The 21,874-nt window shown below is 36.8% G+C and overlaps 1 protein-coding gene across 1 annotated transcript; it reads left to right on the top strand.

Moving 5' to 3' along the window:
- Window positions 766–21,610, top strand: LOC109842651 (chloroplast envelope membrane protein-like). Its single transcript, XM_020411496.1, has 8 exons — window positions 766–969; window positions 2,615–2,700; window positions 3,555–3,728; window positions 5,823–5,937; window positions 7,648–7,745; window positions 9,013–9,148; window positions 19,922–20,002; window positions 20,979–21,610. Exons 1-7 carry the CDS (start codon window positions 766–768, stop codon window positions 19,988–19,990), a joined length of 882 nt encoding a protein of 293 aa, XP_020267085.1. The 3' UTR covers window positions 19,991–20,002; window positions 20,979–21,610.

The following is a 21,874-nucleotide window of genomic DNA, read 5'->3' as shown; positions in this document are numbered from 1 at the left end:
CTTACTCCTCTCTCTCCCCCTTCCATCGAAACCCTAGTTCTGACTTGGATTTTCTCTTTTGTAGCTTGTTTCCTCTCTTTCAGTTGCTCTCCTAGCTCTAGGGTTAGTTTTGGGTTTCGTCTGATTTTTTTTTGGATTTGCAGGCTACTGTCAGCGACTTGCAGGAGGAGATTCATACCAGAAGTAATAGAGGAAGTGTTTTTCAATCATAGGTGAGACTTGACAGATCACAATATGCTAGGTTCATCTCAACTTTAGTGTTTATGTTGCTAGAAACAGCCATACCATTTGTGATTATATTCAAATTGGGACAAGTATATGGCATAGTGCAAGGTTACGCCTTAATATCAGTATATGACCCTTGTTCCAAGAATGTGTAATAAAAATATCTAATAGAAAGCAACGACGAATAGTAAATTGGGTACATGTAGAACTGAAAGTAACTGGAAAATGATATGCGACTGCTCTGCACTTGTAGATGCATATTAATATTCCATGATATTTTTAAGTCTAACCAGTTTAAAAAAGATCAACCAGACGCACCCATTATATTGAATTTGACAGTCTCATCTCAAAGGATATAACAACATTTTAATGGTTTTAAATAAAGTTCCTATGGGTATTCTAATTCAGCTGTATTTGGGGAGGTACTGTGATCTTGTGGGGAGTTTAAAAAAGATCAACCAGACGCACCCATTATATTGAATTTGACAGTCTCATCTCAAAGGATATAACAACATTTTAATGGTTTTAAATAAAGTTCCTATGGGTATTCTAATTCAGCTGTATTTGGGGAGGTACTGTGATCTTGTGGGGAAAGCTCATACACAAGCAGATAATTCTATTGATCTGAGCACACATTCGGGGAATGCGATAGGGGGCATTTTGATACTTCTAATCAGACCTTGCATTTTCCCAGTTTGCACACCATTGCATGCTCAAGATATTCTGACAGCTGGGAATAGTCAAGTCGGATAAACTTGTATACGGCCTCACTTCTATGCTCCAAGACATGCGACATTAGTTCCGTTTATGATTGCCGATGCGCAAGACACATGTTACTAGAGCATTGAAGTGTTCATGTTTGATGAAGATGTGTGTGTGTTTGTGGATCATGTTTTTTCCCTGCTGGCAGATACGCCCCCAATACATTAATATATGTTCTTGGCCTCCTCTTGATACAGATTTTCTGGACATTAGTGTTGGGTCTTTTAATTAAGTTGTAGGTGAACTGCATTCTTCTTGAATGTTTGCCCGTTGTCACATCCAACATCTTCCAATTATCTTGAAAGATAGCGAAGAGTTGTGTGCTCATAGAAATAGAGAGCTGAAAAGAAAGTGAACAATTAACCCTGTTGCCCAGGAATTCAAGAGAATGTCCGTATTGCTTTCGATGATAAAAAATGCTAAAGGAATCAAGATAATTTTTTTATGTGATCATATTCCAAATTCTACAAGTATTTCCAATGATCTTCTACCTCTTAGATCTCTGTCTGTTATTATTTAATTAGCAGTATTTGGATACTTGTTTAGACCATTTGCATCTGTCTGTGATTATTTCATTAGCAGCATTTGGATTGTCTTTATCCATTGCTCTAGCTTTATCACAACATTAGCTTGTGACCTTGTCCATGGATAATGACATGCAAATAGAATGTCCGTATTGCTTTCGATGATAAAAAATGCTAAAGGAATCAAGATAATTTTATATGATCTTGGAAGTTACTTTTGTAATGCCTGTTAGTAGAGGATATTGAGGCCAGTCCATTTCTGTATTCTCCTTATTTCTTCTCACGTCTCTTTTAAATCCATCTCAATTGTTGTGCAAGAAATCTTATGCACTAAGCTTTGCAGGACATCAGTTGTTCGGATTATAGGAGCACTATTGTTGTCTTAACATGGAATATAACATAGTTCGTAAATTTTGATTCATGCCATGAAATAAAAGCCCGTCTCGAGCGAGTCGAATAAATTATGGACGTCTTAGAACAAGCCTATCTATGTTACTGGTTTTTGGTATAATTCTACTTTGAGGTGTATGCTTTAAGACTGTCGATGCATAGCACGTATATCAGCTGCATACCATTGATCAGCCTATTTTACGTCATAGACATATAACTTTGTAATATTACACCACATTCCTAAATGGATGATGAAATTGTACGTTAGCTTGTAACTCAGGGCCATTATGGAGAAACCAATGCATACTGTAGATAACCAACACATGTAGTGTCAAAATGCATAAATTCTACTTGAAGCAAATGTCTTGATTCACCAGATAGCACATTTTGCTTTTGAAATTTTGAAAACTGTGAGTTGGTGGCAAAGGAGCTTGCTCTCCTTTGCTGATTAAAGTCTTCGAACAAATTAGCTTGCACTTATATTATTCTTTGTCTGTTAAGGTACTGCAGAGAATGCTTTTCCTTTTCACAAAATTTGCACTTGTTTAATTCTTTGCTTCAATTTCACCATTTGGTCCCTTTTATTTGTTTTTTAACTTTTATAAGTAGAGGAGCTTATATTTTGTAATACTTGATATGCGTTGTTTAAGAGGAAGTGATCATCCTAGGTCGCAGCTAATAGATCACTAATCAAATAAATTATTTGCTTTCAGGCAAAATTTATTGCTTTGTTGATCCTCATTCCTTGGGTCTTAGACTTTTTGGTTCATGATTACCTTCTCATGCCATTTCTAGACAGGTACCACTTACTGCCCTTTTTTTTTGAAGTTATGTTGTCCTTCCAGCAGAGATATTCTTGATAGTTGATCACATTCTGATGTGCAAACATTCAAAAGATGATGCACCAATGTCAAGACATCTAACATCATGATATCATGAATTCATAATATATATTGCATTTATGAGAACCTGCAGACCTTTTGAGATATCATGATTCATAAATATATATAAAGAAACTCAAGTTCAAGCGCTTTCTTGTATATGTGTTTACACCATTATGGTTTGCATCTTTTACCCTTCAGAATATCACAGTAGAAAGAATGTCCCTTGTCACACTAAGGCACCATGTCTTTCCTGCAACACATTATTCTCTCTTTGCAACAGATGAAGCCCTCACATTATATCATTTTCAGCATGCTAATTTGTATATTGCAATGGTGCTTGTGCTTGTGCTTGTGCATCAGGAGTGGATTTTCTCATGAGAACCAGCTATCATGTAAATGCATGGACATGTAGAAAAACATGGACATGTAGAAAAACATGGTCATGTAGAAAAACATGGTGATATGTAAATCAGAATAGCTTTGTCAAAAATGTGTTTCCAGAACTAAATCGACATTCTTCTAGCTACTTGTTATTGTTTGACAGAGCAATTGCATTTCATTGACATCTTACTAATTTTTATATCTATTATGATATTATCTATTCTCAATGAAAACAATTTTAACTTTATGCGATATGAGCAATTCATTCCTAGCAAGTTTGTCTCTGTTGCTTTTGCTCTCAGAATTCGTTTTGTGATTAGCATAAATTCCTATTATTATGAGTTATATGCTGATCAAAGAATTCAAATGTTTCTTTATGTGCTACCAGATATGTGAAGACTGTACCTCTTGCTGCTGAGCTGCTCGATGTAAGAAGACATCAAAAACTAGAGATGTTAAAAACTTTGAGAATTGAGAGAGGAAGGTTTCAGTTAGAAGTTGAGATCGGTAAATCTCCTCCTCTTTCTGAAGAAGAGGTCTGGTTAGAATTGCGGCAGAAAGCGTAAGATGGCTTTTTATTGATTCATTTTCTTCCCCAAGTTGTTTTAAAAATATCTGTAGATATTTATACCATTTTTTAACGTCGAATTCTTGATATCTTCTGAAAGCATAATCTTTTAAGTCCATCAATTACTTTTATTTTTCCGAAGATGAAGAAGGGCTAAGTTAAAGAAAGAATATGTTGTTTCTTGGAGATTTATCAAAGTGATGTGATGAGGAAAGATGGAATGCTCTAAGAAAAAGAGATGCATAAGTTGCAAAGAAAATTCTTGAATATCTTGATTCCATGAAACAATGAAATTGCAGGCAAACATTTTAGACTTCAAAGTTGAAACCCAAATCACATTTTACTGATAATTACTGAGTTAAAAGCTGTTTAGCTTGAAAATTTTAGTATTCATAATGCCTTAACGGTAAGGTCGCACAATATGGTTCTGTGTTTCAGGAAAAGAAGTCCTATTTGTACTTCATTCTATTGATGGTGACTCCTAAATACCAGCAATCATGTGGTATCATTCTTTTCAATAAAAGGACATTGGTTGTCTGGTCGTGTTTTTGTATTTCTGTTTCTATCATCATTATCATAATTTTTTCGAGTCTTTATCTACAATATCTAGTATTATTGTCATAGAGAGTTAAAAGTACATTTGTTTAAACCTTTGTGTATATAGTGTCTTAGGCTCTTAGCCTCTCATTGTGCACATCTAACCCATTTTTGGCTGATAAAACCATTACAATTTTTTATACCTCACCATTGAACCATCAGATATTAGAAGTCATTTATAGATTTTGTCTTTAGGGAGCCTATGTCCATAGTAGAATATGTATTATGTAGGATACTAAACTTTGTTCAGTTATCAAGGTTTGTGTCACTAGAATTCGAACTTGCATACTGTTACTTTTTAAAATTTCTAAGATCTTATTGAGATACTTTTATGATTTATTCCATTTATTCAGTGGTTATTTCATTGTTGTGGTTATCCAAATAGATCATCTTACTAGACACGAAATCCTTGTGAAAACCTGCTAGTAAAGAAAGCTTCTGGACATCGGATGGTGCAGAATTGATCTTATAAGTTCTAAAATTCGGAAAAATGTAGTAATTCATGACTTCTGAGATAATTAGATTGACCTTCCCTTTGCATGCAGACAACGTTTGAGCTAAAATTGTATTGTTACGAATTGATCTTATAAGTTCTAAAATTCGGGAAAATGTAGTAATTCATTGCTTCTGAGATAATTAGATTGACTTTCCCCTTGCATGCAGACAACGTTTGAGCTAAAATTGTATTGTTACTCCGTAATCTCTGAGCCATTGATATTTCTCTTTACCTGCTCACTGGATATCTTCTTTCTCGTTGCTTTTCTAAACCTTATCATATTTATTCTAATACAGGATATTGTCTATTACATGGATGATAATTGTACTACAAGAATTGTATTGCTCTTGGACTCCTAGACACAAAAAAGTGGGGTCCATAGCAACCAATAATTTCCTTTTGCAACTTACTAGAAAAGGTCCTACTTTTTTGTGTGTAGGAGTACCAAGAGTAGTATAACCCTTGCGTGCAATTATCACTACTCATATTTGTTTTGGCCCCTCCATTCTTGTCTCAGTTGAAAGGCTTGTATTTAATGTCTTACAGGTTGAGCTAAACTTGAACCTATGAGGCATTTAATACTCCTGTAGTCACTTCTAAATGATCTTTTAACAAATTGGTCGAACAAGAACAACATTTTATTGAACACAGTGCTAATTTATTGTCTCTATCCCTTATCTACCCTTGATAATTACTGAAGTTAACAAAATTTATTGTCTCTATTTCTCTTGTCAAATACTCAACTTATTAGTTGTATACAAAGCACTTCATTTCCATTTTATAGCCACAATGAGTTTCAAAATATACTAAATATATGACCTTTACTAACACCTGTTCTTTATTTTCTATTTTGCGTAACATTTATACAGAATTAAATTGTTACCGGTTAATACATTTCTTCCATAAATTTCTCAATTTTTGTATATTATTATGTTGGCTCTCCTTCATTCACTTTTCTGTTCTTTCATTTATCATAATCTTGTTTATTTTATCAGCATAGAATTAAGAGACGAGTGGAGATTAGAGAATCGACGAGCATTTGCAAATATCTGGTCAGATATGGTGTATGGGATTTCATTATTCATTCTTATTTATTTGAATAAAAGCAAAGTGAGTTTGACTTTTAACTATCCTAATTTCTTTTTTTCCTGTTATTGAAATTATAATCACACCTACAATAACGGCAAACACAGCTCATCTTTGTATTTAAAATTATTTATCACTGTTCTGAATATCATAATCATACTCACAATAAGAAAATATTTCTTATTCCTCTTTAGTTTTTTTTTTTGCTTAAGAGTTAATTTGCAAAATTCTGATATTCTTATGAGAATGATCTATTTGAGATAATACTAGTGGTTCTGTCCCGTTGTTTAATTTTTTTCCTCTTTTTCCCTATAAGAGTTTTCTCTTCTTCACCTCTAGACTACAAAGAGCAATTTTGCTTCCCACTTTTGTAGCATAGCTTGTATCTTAGGACATAAACCTCCATTCCACTTGCTAGCAACAATTTTCTTCGTTTGAAATCTTTTCATAATAAGCCTTCTCATTAGCTCAAGCATTGTGATGATAGGGTTCTTCCTTCTGCTTCTATTATGCTTCTGTAGTTCTAGAGTTGTCAAAATTACATTTTTGTAGTCTCCTTCAATTATCTGAATTGCGAAAATTGCTCTTTGTAGTCTCCTATGATTATATCAGTGGGTGTGGTGCAAGGACACTTTTTCTGATTGGTGTTCGAAGTTTGGGCCTCAGTTTAAAGCCAATTCGTTTAATACTATAATAACAGGCTAACAACAGCACCAAATTAAGCAATGACAATGTGTTAAACTGCTGGTTGTTGTAACATGATTTATGTCATACTTGTATTACACAAACACCTAATTTTTGTAGTGGTTTAAAGGACATAATCAGCCTGTTGGCCTGGGGCAGTTTTGACATTCTTGTGCTTTGGTATGTCTTAAATATTTACTGATTTCAGTTCTTTACAATCTACTGAAACAAAATAGCCTCCAGGGAGAACAAAATGAACAGAAATCACAAGAACTAGTCAACGAACTAAATTTTTCCTAGTTATAGGTATCATGCAGACTTCATAGTCATTTATTCAAGTAATGGAGGCAGGATTGTATGTTAACTTTATCTGTGTTCTCCTTCTCCCGTGGAAAGGTAATGGGACGTGTAGATTTTATCTCAAGTGTGGATTATCATTAACATATGCTTGATAGGTACTAACCTGCTGTGAAAGTTCATAATAGCACTCTTTCTAGATATTCATCCTCCACATGTATGTGCAGGAGATTGAAGAAATTGATGATCTGCGCTGTTTAAGATTTAGTTATAACTGGGCAACTGAAACAAAAACCTTATAAAGATTTGGGCACTTATAGAACTGTTATGGTTGCTTCCCTTTTAAAAATTGTAAATAACTTTTGGCAATGTTCTTGTCCATGTAGGCTGGACCATCTCCTAACTAAATTATGTTGCTAATATGCCAAATAAGCTTAATATAAGTATCTTATAAGTCAATCCTGTAATTCCTAATTGATGACCAGACATACTGATCCAGTTATTAATAAATGTTTCTGACTACTCTGCTCCATTTGTTTGTTTTATTCATTTTCGTGAGAGTAGACCTTTGTAGTATTGGCTTTATCTTGATGTTGACTGGGTACATAGTTTGACTGTGTACCTTAGAAGTACCACGACTGGGTATATAGTTAGACTGTATATGCTAGAAGGTAACCAAGATGTATCTGATGACCTTACAGCGGAAGGAATTGTATTTTTATTGACAGTCATAGTTCACTGGTTTTTTTTCAGGTTGCTTTGTTGAAGTTTACGGGATACAAGCTATTAAATAACATTTCAGACACTGGAAAGGCATTTCTGATCATTCTTATTACGGACATTTTTTTGGGGTAAAACATAGGAATATTAGTTTGCCTTAGCATCCTTGCAAAGTTATAATGTAAAAAGCATTTTTTTTTCCCAATGTTTTCCTAATGTATGAATACCAAACTGATCGTACACAAATTTTTAAATAAATGAGTAAAAGTATTGCACCTAGGGGTGGAAATGAATTCAGATCGAATATCACAGTATTCGTATTTGTATTCGGTTCATGTTTGACTATCCAAATTCAAAACGAACAGGGAACGTGTTATCGAATTCGATTCGATTAGTATTCGAGTATTCGATAACTATTCGCTAATATTCATTAACAGCTTTTATGTAGTCTTTTGTGAATTATTCGATTCATATTCGGTAGATATTCGGTAAATATTTGATAAATATTCGTTATCCTATTCTAGTCTTATAATGCAGCCAAACATGAGCCCAACAACCCATGAATATGCAACCTAGTGATAAATGTAATATTAACAAATCAAAAACTACTTATATGAGGCTATATGTGTAAAATAACTTTTGGGATGCATAGAAAATGTAATAACTAAAAATTATAGGTCTAAAATGTAATATATAAATGAATAGTTTATCGAACAAACTAATCGAATATGCTTGTGTTAAATTATATTCATTTATGAACCAAAAACTATTCGTTTGTTGTTAAATGAACTATCAAATTGAATATAGCCGAATTCTTAGGCAAATAAATATCGAATTATTTGTTAAATACTTAGTTCATTTCCACCCCTAGTTGCACCAAACTGATCTTTTCTCCTTCCCCAACAGATGGGGTAAACATACTGAGCTGATTTGCTTCTCCTCCATGATTCATTTCTTGATTATCCTAACCTATCCACTTTTGGACTAGTATTCATATGAAAATTCATTTCTTAGAGCTGTGGTTTGTCCCTTCCCCCCTCAACTATGCATTTCCACCTAGATATGTGGGAGACAACCACCTTCTCCTTTTCCCTTTAAACCACTGTCTATCTATCAGTGCCCTACTGTCTATTCAACAGGAGCACTGTTATGTCTACATAGTTCACAGCCTACTGCCAACACACTGGATATTGATAAGTCAATATTGATAATATTTTTCATGTAAGTTTTGGTTATATTTTTCTGTTGCTATGTTTCACATGTGTCATTCATTAATATTTGTAGCTCTTTCACACTTGTGCATTGTAGTTGTGTATCAAGGAGTTGTATGTTGCTTTCCTTTTACTTTATCAGATTTTATTCATTTTAATGTCACACAATCTAAATTGGATTTTGCAGATACCATTCTGAGTCTGGATGGCAGGCTTTGGTAGAAATAATTCTTGACCATTACGGTCTTCAAGTTGATCCGGCAGCAATAACCATTTTCATTTGCTTTGTTCCAGTAGTAATTGATGCCTGTGTGAAGCTATGGGTAGGTATCTTTTTTGTCTGCTCCTTTGATGGGCTGGTTGGTCAAAATATATATGGATTCAGAATGTGGTAGCATAAGTTGAAATTTTCAAAGGCGTATGAACCCCTAACATATTCCACTGTTTTAAAAAACCTCCGCCTAGTCCGCTTAGGCGTACGCCTAGACCTAGGCGGTACCTAGGCCACCTAACTAGTGCCTAGCGCCTAGACGGTATTTAGGCTGCCCATCTAGATTTTACGAGTGTTTAAGGGAGCATTGTCTACTTACGTGGATTGCACCATGTATGTCTTGATTGTGATTTTATGTGTCGTAGCCTACACGTCCTCTAAACTCCATTAACCTCCAAATATGAACACCCCCACTACCTCTAACCTTCAGCAAAACCTCATCGACCACCACTTAAATGAAGAAAGAAAAAAACGTCCAGAAACCGCTTAGGCGCCCGCCTAGGCGACTAAGCGCTGGGCGTCAAGTCCGCCGTTTAGAAGCGCTCAGCTTTTAATGTAACATTGACATATTCTTTAGTATAGAAGTTCAGGTTTGAGCAGTCTGGGCAGTTTTCTATACCCCACGTGATACTTAGAGAAAACAACATTTGCAGTCTACAACCCACGCCTGCAGGTTATGTTAGAATTTAAGAGAATCTAGACCTGGAGAACTTAAGTAGTGCCAAATAGGTTCATATCAGTATTTTCCCAGCGGTTTTGCATCTGTAGCAGTAGCTGGCGGCCAACAGTGGTCAGTAATGAAGGGCATATCAGGAATAACAAATGGTTGCTATCTAATTGTAGGTTAACCAACCATTTTATAAATTTAATTAGAATAATCGACCCGTTTCACTTTTAATTAGCATTTTCGACCCTGTTTCAGCCAGTTGGCTGAAACTGGGTCGAAAATGCTAATTAAGTTGAAAAGGCTTCATGGGATTGTGAATCCCGTGAAGTTTAACATGAAATTACGTGGGAAATTAATCAAAACAACCTATTATGATGAAATAGTGAGAATATGTAAAAAATTAGGAGAAAAACCGAAAAAGTTTAAAGATTTTACCGAAAATTAGTTCAAGCTCTAAATTTGAGATCCGGCGAACTCCGACAAACTTTGGTAAACTTCGGTCCAATGGAGGTTGGCGGCGATGGAGAAATGTGATCGGGGATGGTGGGATTGTAGGGGGGTCAGAAATGGCGGCGAATCTAATCCTAGTTGGGAGGGAGAGAGGGAGGAGAGAGAGGGGATGGGGGGGAGAGAGAGAGAGAGAGATTATGCGGTCTAAGTAAGGTGGGGTCGGGTAACTTCACGAGATTCTGAACCCCGTGAAGTTGCAGAGTTCATTTGGCAGAGAGTTCAAACTGGAGCTCTTCATCGAGTGTAACCCGCAAATTTACAGGATTCTGAATCCTGTGAAGTTTGCAGGCTCTCGACCATGGCTGTATAGGTGCATAGGCGACTAGGCGTGTAGGGTCTCGAGTGGTGGTGTGGAGACACCTTCCAATCCCGTGAAGATTGTGATATTTCTTTGCATCCCTTAATTATCCTAAACTTCATAGGATTCCCAGTCGTGAAGTTTTTGTAATTTATTCACCATTTTGGACCCAATTCCAGTCAAGTGGTTGAAATTGGGTCGAAAATGCTAATTATCTGTCTGAGACTGGGTCAAAAATACTAACTACATGTTAAACGGGTAGAATTTTGTAATTAAATTTCAAAAGGGGTTGATTTTGAAAATTTGTCCTAGAATATCAATATTTAGAAAGCTATTCGTAGCTTTATGGGGGACCGATACCTGAAAAACCTATACCTAATTAACAAATTGACGCCTAAGCCTCTGAGGTTATGGTAATAGGTACACCTGAATGTAAAACTGTGGAAGCGGATGAAGAAAAAATGAGTTGACTGCTAAGTGCTGAGTAGAAGAGAAAAGAGGGAAGCAATAACTAATTAATTAATTGAGGTTTAAAGTTTATGGTGACAGATATTAATGAATTATAGCAGAAATATTTAATATGACTAGATACACCTTGAAAAAGGAATATAAGTAATCAATATTCAATGTGACTGAATACACCTTGAAAAAAGGAAAATAAGTAACCGAAGGAAAACACAAAAGACTAGAAGAATTCGGGAAACATGCAGCTTCATGCCAAGATGCTGGGATTTTTAGGAAAAGGTACAACAACAACCACCACCACCAAGGCTTTATTCCAAGTGTTTGGGATCGGCTATATGAATCTTATTTTTTCATTCCATTCTGTTATGGATCATCTCTTCCGTTAAGTTAGTCTTAATCATATGCTTCTTAATTGCTTCTAACCAAGTCATTCTAGGTCTACTTCTAGATCTCCTAGCGCCATTAATTCTAATATTATCATTTTTTCTAATTGGTGCACTAATAGGTCTCCGTTGTATATGACCAAACCATCTTAATCTATTCTCTTTCATTTTATCATCAATAGGCGCAACATCTAATTTACTACGGATTCACTCATTTCTTATCCTATCTTTTAATGTATACCCACAAGACCATCGCAACATTCTCATTTCTGCTACACTCATTTTTTAAACATGTTTTTTAATTGCCCAACACTTCGACCCATAAAACATAGTTGGTCTTATAAACGTCCTATAGAATTTGCCCTTTAGTTTCGTTGGTATTCTACGATCACATAAGACTCCCGAAGCACTCATTTATTTTAACCATCCCAATTTGATTCGATGCACAACATCATCATCTATCTCACTATCATGCCTAATGATTTTTAGGAAAAGGTAATAAAGGAAAAATATATTTTATAAAAATTTGTCTTCTTTTTAAGATGTGGGGAGTTTTTCAAACTTGAAAATCAGACTTCTTGTGTGACTTTTTTGAAAATCAAATTGTAAGCACCTAGAAAAATATCAAACGGCTTACACGGGCAGAAGAAGAAATGTAATAGGGAAAGAATGTTGTGCGCAGCGAAAATTTTGGCAGAGTTTCTGGTGTACTATAAGAGAGAAAGATCAATAAGAATTCTTGTCTCACTAAGAAAACAAGAATCTGAAGTGAATATCTCAACAAAGTGAGATATCGGCTCTTCTTCTTATCAGTTCTAGGACTGACTTGTCGAGGGATTCTAAAAACTATTACAATGGTCATAAATACAAACAAACCAATTTTACGTGGTTCGACAAACTGCCTACGTCCACGGGACAATGATGGGGAGATCTACTATTAGAAGGAGAGATACAACTAGGGTTTATAATCTCACAATCTAAACCCTCTCACAAACTCTCAAATCCCTCACACAAAATCTCTCTAAAAGGGATGATCAAACTCTAAAACGACTGCACAAAACTCCAAAAGAATCTCTGCTGTTCTTTCCCCTGCACGCCATTTTTCCCTCTGCTTTTGATCGCTGCCTTTTTCCTAGCCTCTGCACTCCCTCAAATTTGTACCTGCGCCGTACTTTCACAAAGCAAACCGCAGCGAAAAAGAAATCCACCTTGCACACTTAAAACCTAAGAGCTGAAGCTATATATATAGCTTTAACCGGTCAATCAGGTGGGCCTTCTCTTTGTCCGCTGAACCAACCAATGAAAAAACCACTTCTATCTCTTCACACGGAAGAGCTTCTCATCTCTTCACATAAGTGCATCGAAACCCGCTGGGCAATAGCCTCCCACGCTGTTTGCTTTCGCCTGCTAGATCTTAGCCAGCCTCCCACTTCACATGCGTTCACAATTCTCCACCTCAGTGAAGTTTCTTCCAAAACTGAACCGACACCAACCAAAACAAATGTCTCACTTGTTGCGTCCAGGACAAAGTGAAACAATTCACGACAACAGACTCAATCCACAACAAGTCGAGAACCCAAACGAGAATGTAATCACTCTTCAAATGTCGGTATTAACTCACCAAATCGGTCTCACCCCTATCAAATAATCCAACCCGGCTGCATCATAAAGACTGCCTATGTATCCTCTTGCCCAAGGAATCAAGACGAACGTAGTTCACCCAAATGGCCTTCAAAGACCTCAATCCACTAAAAGAGTTTGCAACTCTTCTCCAATATCATCAATTCTGCGGCTGATAGCACCTTCAATGGCCTCAAACACCTCCACCTGAGGTGAACCAATAGTCATATCCAAACTGCATCTATCAGCTATACTCGAATCAAAACCCAATTCATCATCTGCACCAAATCCAAATGATCCCTAAGCTGTGTCACCTCAGTTGAAATCCCAAACAATACAGTATGATCTGGAGTAATCTTCACCCAACATGGAGTAGCATCACACTCCCCCCGCTACGATACATCTAAGGTCTGTCCAAAACTTTTCACCTGCTGAGAGTCAATTAGCTCCCTCATCGAAGCCTCAACCGAAGTGAAACTACTAGACCAAACACCCAATTGAGTTTTACCTTCTATCACAGCAGTTGATAACTCTTTAATAGGATAACCCAAATATATCGAAGCCTCAGTCCAGAAATTCTTCTGTAAACCATTGCTTGACAATAAACATCGATCCTCCTCCAGCAAGGCACGGTTCTCTAAATTTATCACCCTATCTAGCTGCCCCAAGATTTTTTTTCTAACGAAGTGTCTTGCAATGCCGTGAGCTCGGCTCCAATACAGAAACAGGTCCATCTTATACCTCCTATCAAAACCAGAATGAAGTATCTTCACCTTTCTGTCCATCTTACACTTCTTCAAACTGTTAGATACTACTAGGACTTTCTTCAAAGGGGATTTGGTTGTAACCCAAACACGTCTAGAACAGTCACCAACAAAGGAAACCAAACGCCTATTACCTCCCAATGATGCCCTCTTGGAAGACCCTCAAACATCCACGTGAACACCCCCAGAACGACCCTTAGCACGGTGAATAGATGTGTCAAACTTTACCTCGGTCTTCTTGCTCACATCAACATGTTCACTGGACTTCAAACTGCAGGTCTTCACATCCTTTTTCAATCTATGCTAGGAATCAATACTGGAATGACCAAGCCCCAAATGCCGCAGTCTAGTCGAATCAATAGAAGTCGTCACTTCTCCACCTGCCACTATATCTCCAGTCAAGTAATACATGTTATTCCTCATGACGCCCTTCATTACAATCTGAGAGTCTTCCATAATCTTGAGAATCATGTCCTCAATTCGAACATTCAGACCCTCTCCAACCAAAGCTCCAATCGAGATCAAGTTTTTTCTTAAGGAAGGAACATATCTCACATCATATAACTCCCTAACAGTACCGTCAAACATCTTAATGCGAATTCTTCCTATCCCAAGGATCTGACATGCACGGTTATCAGCTATGTACACCACATCACTATTCAGCTTCTCAAAACTAGAGAATCATTTTCTTTTAGGGCACACATGATAGGTCGCACCACTATCCAACATTCATTCAGATTCCTCCGAATAGCTATCTGTAGGACTGATAGAAAGCGAATAAATAGAAGAGTCAGAATTATTACCATCCGATATAACGATGTTTGCTTCTGATGATGATTGTTTCTCTTTTCCTTTTTGTTTATTCTTCATCCATTCGTCGAGCTTTGGACAGTCTTTCTTCCAATGATCAGTCTCCTTGTACCAAGCACGCTGATCTTTTTCAATTGTAGGATGTCCTACTCTAGACTGTGACTTCCAATTCTTTCGGTTCGGATTCTTCCCTCTTACGACCAACGACTCTGCTACCGGCTCAACTGAAATCTCTTTATCCTTCTTTCGAAACTGATAGTTCACAAGTGCAGCAGTGACCTCACTATACGAAAGAGATGTCTTCCCATTAATCAGAGTAAGAACGAAGGTCTCATATTCCTCGTCGGGCAAGGAACTCAACAACAGCAACGCATTGTCCTCATCTTCAATCATGACATCCACATTCGTCAAATCAGCAAGAAGCTTTGTGTAGGTGTTCATGTGATCACTAATTGAGGTTTCCTTCAACTGAAAACTATAAAGTCTCCTCTTCAAATACAAGCGGTTCTCAACACTCTTTGTCAGATACTTGCTTTCGAGAATCTCCCAAATCTTTTTTGCAGAAGTCTCATTCATTACATCATATTTTAGATTTTGAGTCAAACAAGACCTAATCACACCACACGCCTTTCGATTCATCTTCTTTCAAATCTTCTCTTTAATGTCATCTGGCTTGCCATCTAACTCCAATGTATCCTTCAAATTCTGCGCGTTCAGCGCATCCAAAACCTCGCATCTCCATAATCTAAAATTATTTATGTCATTAAACATCTCCACATCTATCTTCATAGAGTGGATATTCAAACTCTGAATGGTCTTCAATCCAGAAACGCCACCCTCGATACCCGAAGCACTTTCTTTCCCCGACATTCTTTCTCAACGTACCAACGAACGAAGAATAGATCCAAAACTAAAAAGATAGTCTTTTACCAAAAGATCTAACATTTATCATCAAACAAAGCCCTAGACGAGCTTTCGAAACGATCTACTCCTCCAAATAGCCCAAGCGTAGCCCGAGCTCTGATACCATTGTTGTGCGCAGCGAAAATTTTGGCAGAGTTTCTGGTGCACTATAAGAAAGAAAGATCAATAAGAATTTCTGTCTCACCAAAGAAATAAGAATCTAAAACGAATATCTCAACAAAGTGATATATCGGCTCTTCCTCTCATCAGTTCTAGGACTGACTTATCGAGGGATCTTAAAAACTATTACAATGACCACAAATACAAACAAACTAATTTTACGTGGTTCGGAAAATTACCTACGTCCACGGGGCAAGGAGAGTGAGATCTACTATTAGAGGGAGAGATACAACTAGGGTTTACAATCTCACAATCTAAACCCTCTCACAAACTCTACTATTAGAGGGAGAGATACAACTAGGGTTTACAATCTCACAATCTAAACCCTCTCACAAACTCTCAAATCCCTCACACAAAATCTGGTTTACAATCTCACAATCTAAACCCTCTCACAAACTCTCAAATCCCTCACACAAAATCTCTCTCAAAAAGGGATGATCAAACTCTAAAACGACTGCACAAAACTCCAAAAGAATCTTTGTTCTTTCCCATGCACGCCGTTTTTCCCTCTGCTTTTGATCGCTACCTTTTTCCCAGCCTCTGCACTCCCTCAAATTTATACCTGCGCCGTACTTTCACAAAGCAAACCGTAGCAAAAAAGAAATCCACCTTGCACACCTAAAACCTAAGAGCTGAAGCTATATATATAGCTTTAACCGGTCAATCGGATGGGCCTTCTCTTTGTCCGCTGGACCAACCAATGAAAAAACCACTTCTATCTCTTCACACGGAAGAGCTTCCCATCTCTTCACATAAGTGCATCGAAACCCGCTGGGCAATAGCCTCCCACACGGTTTGCTTTCGCCTGCTGGATCTTAGCCAACCTCCCACTTCACATACGTTCACAAAGAACTATTTTTTGACATTTCTATTCTTTTACTTATATAGAGGCAATGTTCAATAGTTGATTCTTCCGCCTCAAATTTCATACATTATGATCAAAGTCCCGAACATCTATGTTGTTGACTCTATCAGTTTTGTTCTTGTCTTTTGCCCTTGCAAGGTTCAAAACTGTAGTATTATTCTTGATCGTTATTTTAGTTAGATCTGATTGAATTTAATTCCTTATTTTGTCTTTTGCTAATCAAATTTATATGAGATGGTTGAGTTCCAAATACAATATACCTTATGGATCGGGATAATGTTCTTAGCAAATACAACTTCTCATCTTAAGTACCTGCCCAGAGTCACTTTGCTTTTAGGGGATGTGTTTAGGAAATGAAGCTCATTGTAGTACTGTGGTTTATTTACGTTGGGATTTTTAGATCTCGCAAAAACCTCGAAGCCACCAAACGTAGCAAATAAAATCACACAAGATTTAACGTGAAAAACCCTCAACAGGAAAAAACCACGGGATCAAAATCAATCCATTATCACATCCAAACTACAATCTTTTACATGGACAAAGACTGCCATACCCTCTCTCTCACAATACCCTTGAACCCGGTTACACCCTCTAAAACCTTGATTACAAGAATATTGTCTCTCATTCTCTCTACTCTAAACCCTAGAATAGGAGGCCTTATTTAAAGACACTCTCTGACTTGACTGCCAAGTTAACTTGACCTCTACGAAAACTACTAGGATTAGGTCTAGCCTTCAAACCCGCATCCGACTTAGAGTTTGAGTTGGTACCCAACATATCCTCCATCGACGAAAAATCTCCAAGTGTCTTAACGGCTTCAGAAAAACTCACTCTTTTCTTCTTGTTCTTCACTTCTACCTTGTGGACAAGAGTCTGAGAAGAGTCATCTACACCATTAACAGATTGTCCATCTAAATAACAAATATGGTTGCTATTCTTTCTCCCTTGCAAAATCAAATCACCATCTCTATACACTTTGCACCACTCTCCTTCACTCATATACTTGTACCCACGTGATGTTGTCTCACCTAACGAAATTAAATTAGCACCGCATATCGGCACATATCTCACATGATGAAGAATTCCGATCTTCCCAGTGTGAAGTTTGAGACGAACACTTCCAACACCTTCAACCTTCATCTTATCGTTGTTTCCAACAATCACGTCGTCAAATTCTTCATATGTCTTCAATGTGTTAAAATAATTTTTGTTGTAAACGTGCATAGAGGCTGCAGAATCTAACACCCAAGTGTTACTCGCATCAGTACCTGTACTCTGCATCAATAACATCACATCTTCATCACACAACCACCGAGGAGTCCGCCTTCTTCCTATTTTCTTGAAACTTTATCTGTCTAATACTCTTCAAATCATCACGCATATGGGATATCTGAACTGAATGTGACCCTTCTCTCCGCAATAATAACACTCCTTTTCGCTATCGTCTCGGACCCAAGATCAAGATTTTGACCTTGCTCGATAACTGTCACATCTTCCCTTACTCTTCTTTCGATTAGAACCTTCAAAAGCTAGTGTACTCTCATCACCATTAGATGCGCTCTTCTTTCCTATCATTCTTTCATTCTCACGTAGGAGTGCTGTTATATCGTCGAACTTCAAAGTCTGCTTCCCTGCAATTATCGTCTGAACTAATGGTTTGTATGATTTCGATAAGGATGACAATAGGAGTAGTGTGTGCTCTTCTTCTTTAATCTCCTCATCAATATTCATAAGTTGACAAACTAGCTGATTAAAGACATTAATGTGGTCTTGAATTGTAGTACATTCTTTCATCTTCAACGAATAAAGCTTCATCCTCAAATACAATCGGTTGGTCATCGACTTTGACGCATAAATCTCCTCGAGCCTTTTCCACAGCCCCCTTACTGTGGTCTCTTGCATAACATTATACTTGATTTTGGGGGGCGAGTGTCAAACGAATTGTGCTAACCGCCCTCTTTTGTATGGAACTCCATTCAGCAACCTTCAATCCTTCAGGTTTCTTCTACTCTAAAGCTTGATTAACACTCTGCTGCACAAGAATATCTTGAACCGTGTACTACCATACTGTAAAATTTGTTTTACCATTGAATAGCGGGATATCGAACTTCGGACCCAAAAAAGTCATCATCCTCTAACTGCAATCAAAATTCAAATCAGTCACTGTAGAGATTAAATTTGATAAAACCGATGTCAAAAACGAACTCAGCACATCAAAAAATCCTAGGAACGACTACTGAATCACCAAAACCAGCCTTCAAATCCTCGATCAAAAGACAAATTAATCTCAATCGGCGGATCTGCGCGAACAATACCTCTGCTACAGTACCCCCACTTACAGTGTCGTCGCTATGATAGCCTTTTTTTTGTCGATGTCGATCACCGCGCTTCGACCGCTGACGCCTTCACGAATCGCGCACTGATCAAACCTTTACGAATCGTCGAACCCCGCTCTGATACCACTTGTTGGGATTTTTAGATCTCACAAAAACCCCGAAAAGCCACCAAACGTAGCAAATAAAATCACATAAGATTTAACATGAAAAACTCTCAACAGGAAAAAATCACGGGATCAAAATCAATCCACTATCACCTCCAAATTATAATTTTTTGCACGGACAAAGACTGTCAAGCCCTCTCTCTCACAATACCCTTGAACCCGATTACACCCTCTAAAATATTGATTACAAGAATATTGTCTCTCTTTACTCTAAACCCTAGAATATGAGGCCTTATTTAAAGACACCCCCTGACTTGCCCGCCAAGTTAACTTGGCCTCTACAAAAACTATTAGGATTGAGCCTAGCCTTCAAACCCGCATCCGATTTGGAGTTTGAGTTGGTACACAACAATTTACTCCTAGTTAATTCTTTTGTTATGAATGTTACTTGTTTATCTTCCATACCGGATCAGCCGATTGCTCCTCTTTCAGATTCTAGGAATGTGTTTAAGAAATGAAGCTCAATATACACTTGTGGTTTATTTAGGAATTACACTAAACCCTCAAGAACTTTTAGCTTTTTTCAGTAAACCCCTAATAACTTTTAAAATACCTTTTTATGTTGTTCTTTGGTTCTAATTCATGGGGGTTATCTGCAAAATGCGGAAACTTGTTGGGAGTTTTCTGCAATTCCAAAAGATATTGGGGGTTTAGAGCGATATTGAAAGTTACTATGGTCGTAATAAAAAAACGCTGAAAGTTATTGGGGGTTTAGTGTAATTTACCCTTTTATTTACTAGTAATCAATTCTTTTAAAGAATTTACCCTGTATATCTGCAATATTGGGTCAGTAATTCCTCTACTCAGGTAAAATATTTAAATAAGCTTCATTTACCTAATGTGCTTTTGGTTCTTTGCAGCTTTTTAAATTTCTCCCAAGGTTATCACCAAATGTGGCAAATATCTTCCAGGAAATAAAGCGTCACTAGCGTAGTCTCCTGGTAACTTTATCTGCAGATCATCTACTTGTTGTTCCTTATTTTCTTTTCATAATCATCTCCCTCAATAAATCCTCCTCGTCATAAATTTATCTTGTTTTCTTGACTTTTTCTATAAATTTTCAAAAACATAAATCCTAATGAGAGATTTGAGCTAGTGACTTCCAAAGAGACTTTTAAATGATCTGCCAAGGTAAATTTGGTGAAGCGACCTGAGACCATCTGTCGTTGTTATTATTATTATTATTATTATTATTATTATTATTATTATTATTATTAATTAGCTTCATATGTTCTGATTGTATAACAGCTTGGGTAAAGATGGTTGACATAAGCAGCTTTTCTTCCTATGTAGCTTGTCAATTTCACACTTGCCGTGCAATTTCACTAAATGCAGGTCAATTCTTCCTATGTAGTTTGTTAATATATTTGAAAAAAAAATTGAATGGATTTTGATGTGTTTTGAACCATGTCTCAAGGGGAAATAAATATTAAGCAGCATTACAAAAATTTGGAAGCTTTAATTTTGACAACATATTTTGATTTTCAATTTTGGAATCCAAACTTTAAACTTTGGTTGATAGTATCTGCAGGTTCGATACTATTAATAATAGACTAGTTCAACTCATAAATAAATACTGTATGCATAGAAACATACCACACACATGCTAGACATACATTTGCAAGTGTGTTGGTACTTACCTTTTTCTTTTCTTTTTTTCTTTTTTAATAAGAGGACTTCAATTGTGTAAGTATATTTTATGGTCAATATACGTTATTCTCTCTGCTCACCTGTTTGTGTGCCTCATCCTCTTTTACTCGGGCAAAAGCAAACGATTTCTTACTTTTTCGGTTCAGAGTGTTAACCGTGGAAGAACTTCGAAAATCATTGCTTGGAGTTGCATCAATATCCCTTTTTTTCCCGTCTTGTTTTGAAAGTCAGTATATTAGTGACACTTGTTAAACGTGTTGTTTGCAGGAAACTGGTCGTGTTTCTCTCTGGTACAGAACATGTGATGATTTTAAACAAGCTTCTTCCGTCCTGTCCTTCGGTGAGGAGACATAACAAACAATTTGATGGCCACTCTTATAAACGGGTGCCTCGAGTTGTTCTGTGAGAATGTTCAAGCGGATTTCATGTGTATTTGATCTGGATGCTGACTACAAAACAAGAAGAAGAAGAAGAAGAAGAAGAAAGATTGTGAAAAGGGGGGCACATTAAAGAGAACTGTGTCATACTTACTTGCTCCACAAAAGAATGGAGCCTTGTGACCGTGGAATTGTGTATGGCGGCTCTACAGGAGGGTTTTTCTGTAGCTTTGTCTGTTGTGCGGCCGTGAGTCCTCGCAACTTGTTTAACAGGGTCGTAGTTATTCATACAGCAGCCTCTCCGCGTAATGTACTAGATATGTAGTAATGTCTAGGATCAACAAGAGAGCAAGGAATCTTGAAGTTTTAGAATGTCTAGATATAAATCTAGTTTTAAAATGTCCAGATATAAATCTAGTTTATCTATTTATTTTAATTTTATTTATTTGAAAATAACTACCATGTGGAGCAGCATTATTCATGAAATCAAAGAGGAACAAAGGGCGATAAGAGTATTCAGTATCCTCTGTTTATTATGGGGCCCAATCCTAAGTTCTATGTACAATTGGATTGTTATTAAGTTTAGAATTTATGAATATCGTTCAAGAGTTATGAGATGGATTTGGATTGACCGATCGGCAAGGAAGAATCATTGAAATTAGCACATGTATTATTTATTAGGGCCTCTAAGAAAAGAGAATAGCTTATAAGATTATTAGGCATCATTTAAAGAGGCATCGTGTGAACGTTGGTCAATATCGAAGAAGTTATTAACATGGATTATGC

This window comes from Asparagus officinalis, chromosome 5 (genome assembly GCF_001876935.1).
Source record: "Asparagus officinalis chromosome 5, Aspof.V1, whole genome shotgun sequence".
Taxonomy (NCBI): Eukaryota; Viridiplantae; Streptophyta; class Magnoliopsida; order Asparagales; family Asparagaceae; genus Asparagus; species Asparagus officinalis.
The sequence above is the reverse complement of the archived record's forward strand: the minus strand, read 5'-3'. Positions and strand labels throughout refer to the sequence as shown.

Bases quoted from the DNA above. Each gene is read 5' to 3' on its own strand.
- LOC109842651 (XM_020411496.1), top strand. From the start codon at position 766: ATGGGTATTCTAATTCAGCTGTATTTGGGGAGGTACTGTGATCTTGTG. The intron at 970-2,614 runs GTCGGATAAACT...ATTTGCTTTCAG, and splicing joins TGACAGCTGGGAATAGTCAA to GCAAAATTTATTGCTTTGTT. The intron at 9,149-19,921 runs GTAGGTATCTTT...GGTTCTTTGCAG, and splicing joins ATGCCTGTGTGAAGCTATGG to CTTTTTAAATTTCTCCCAAG.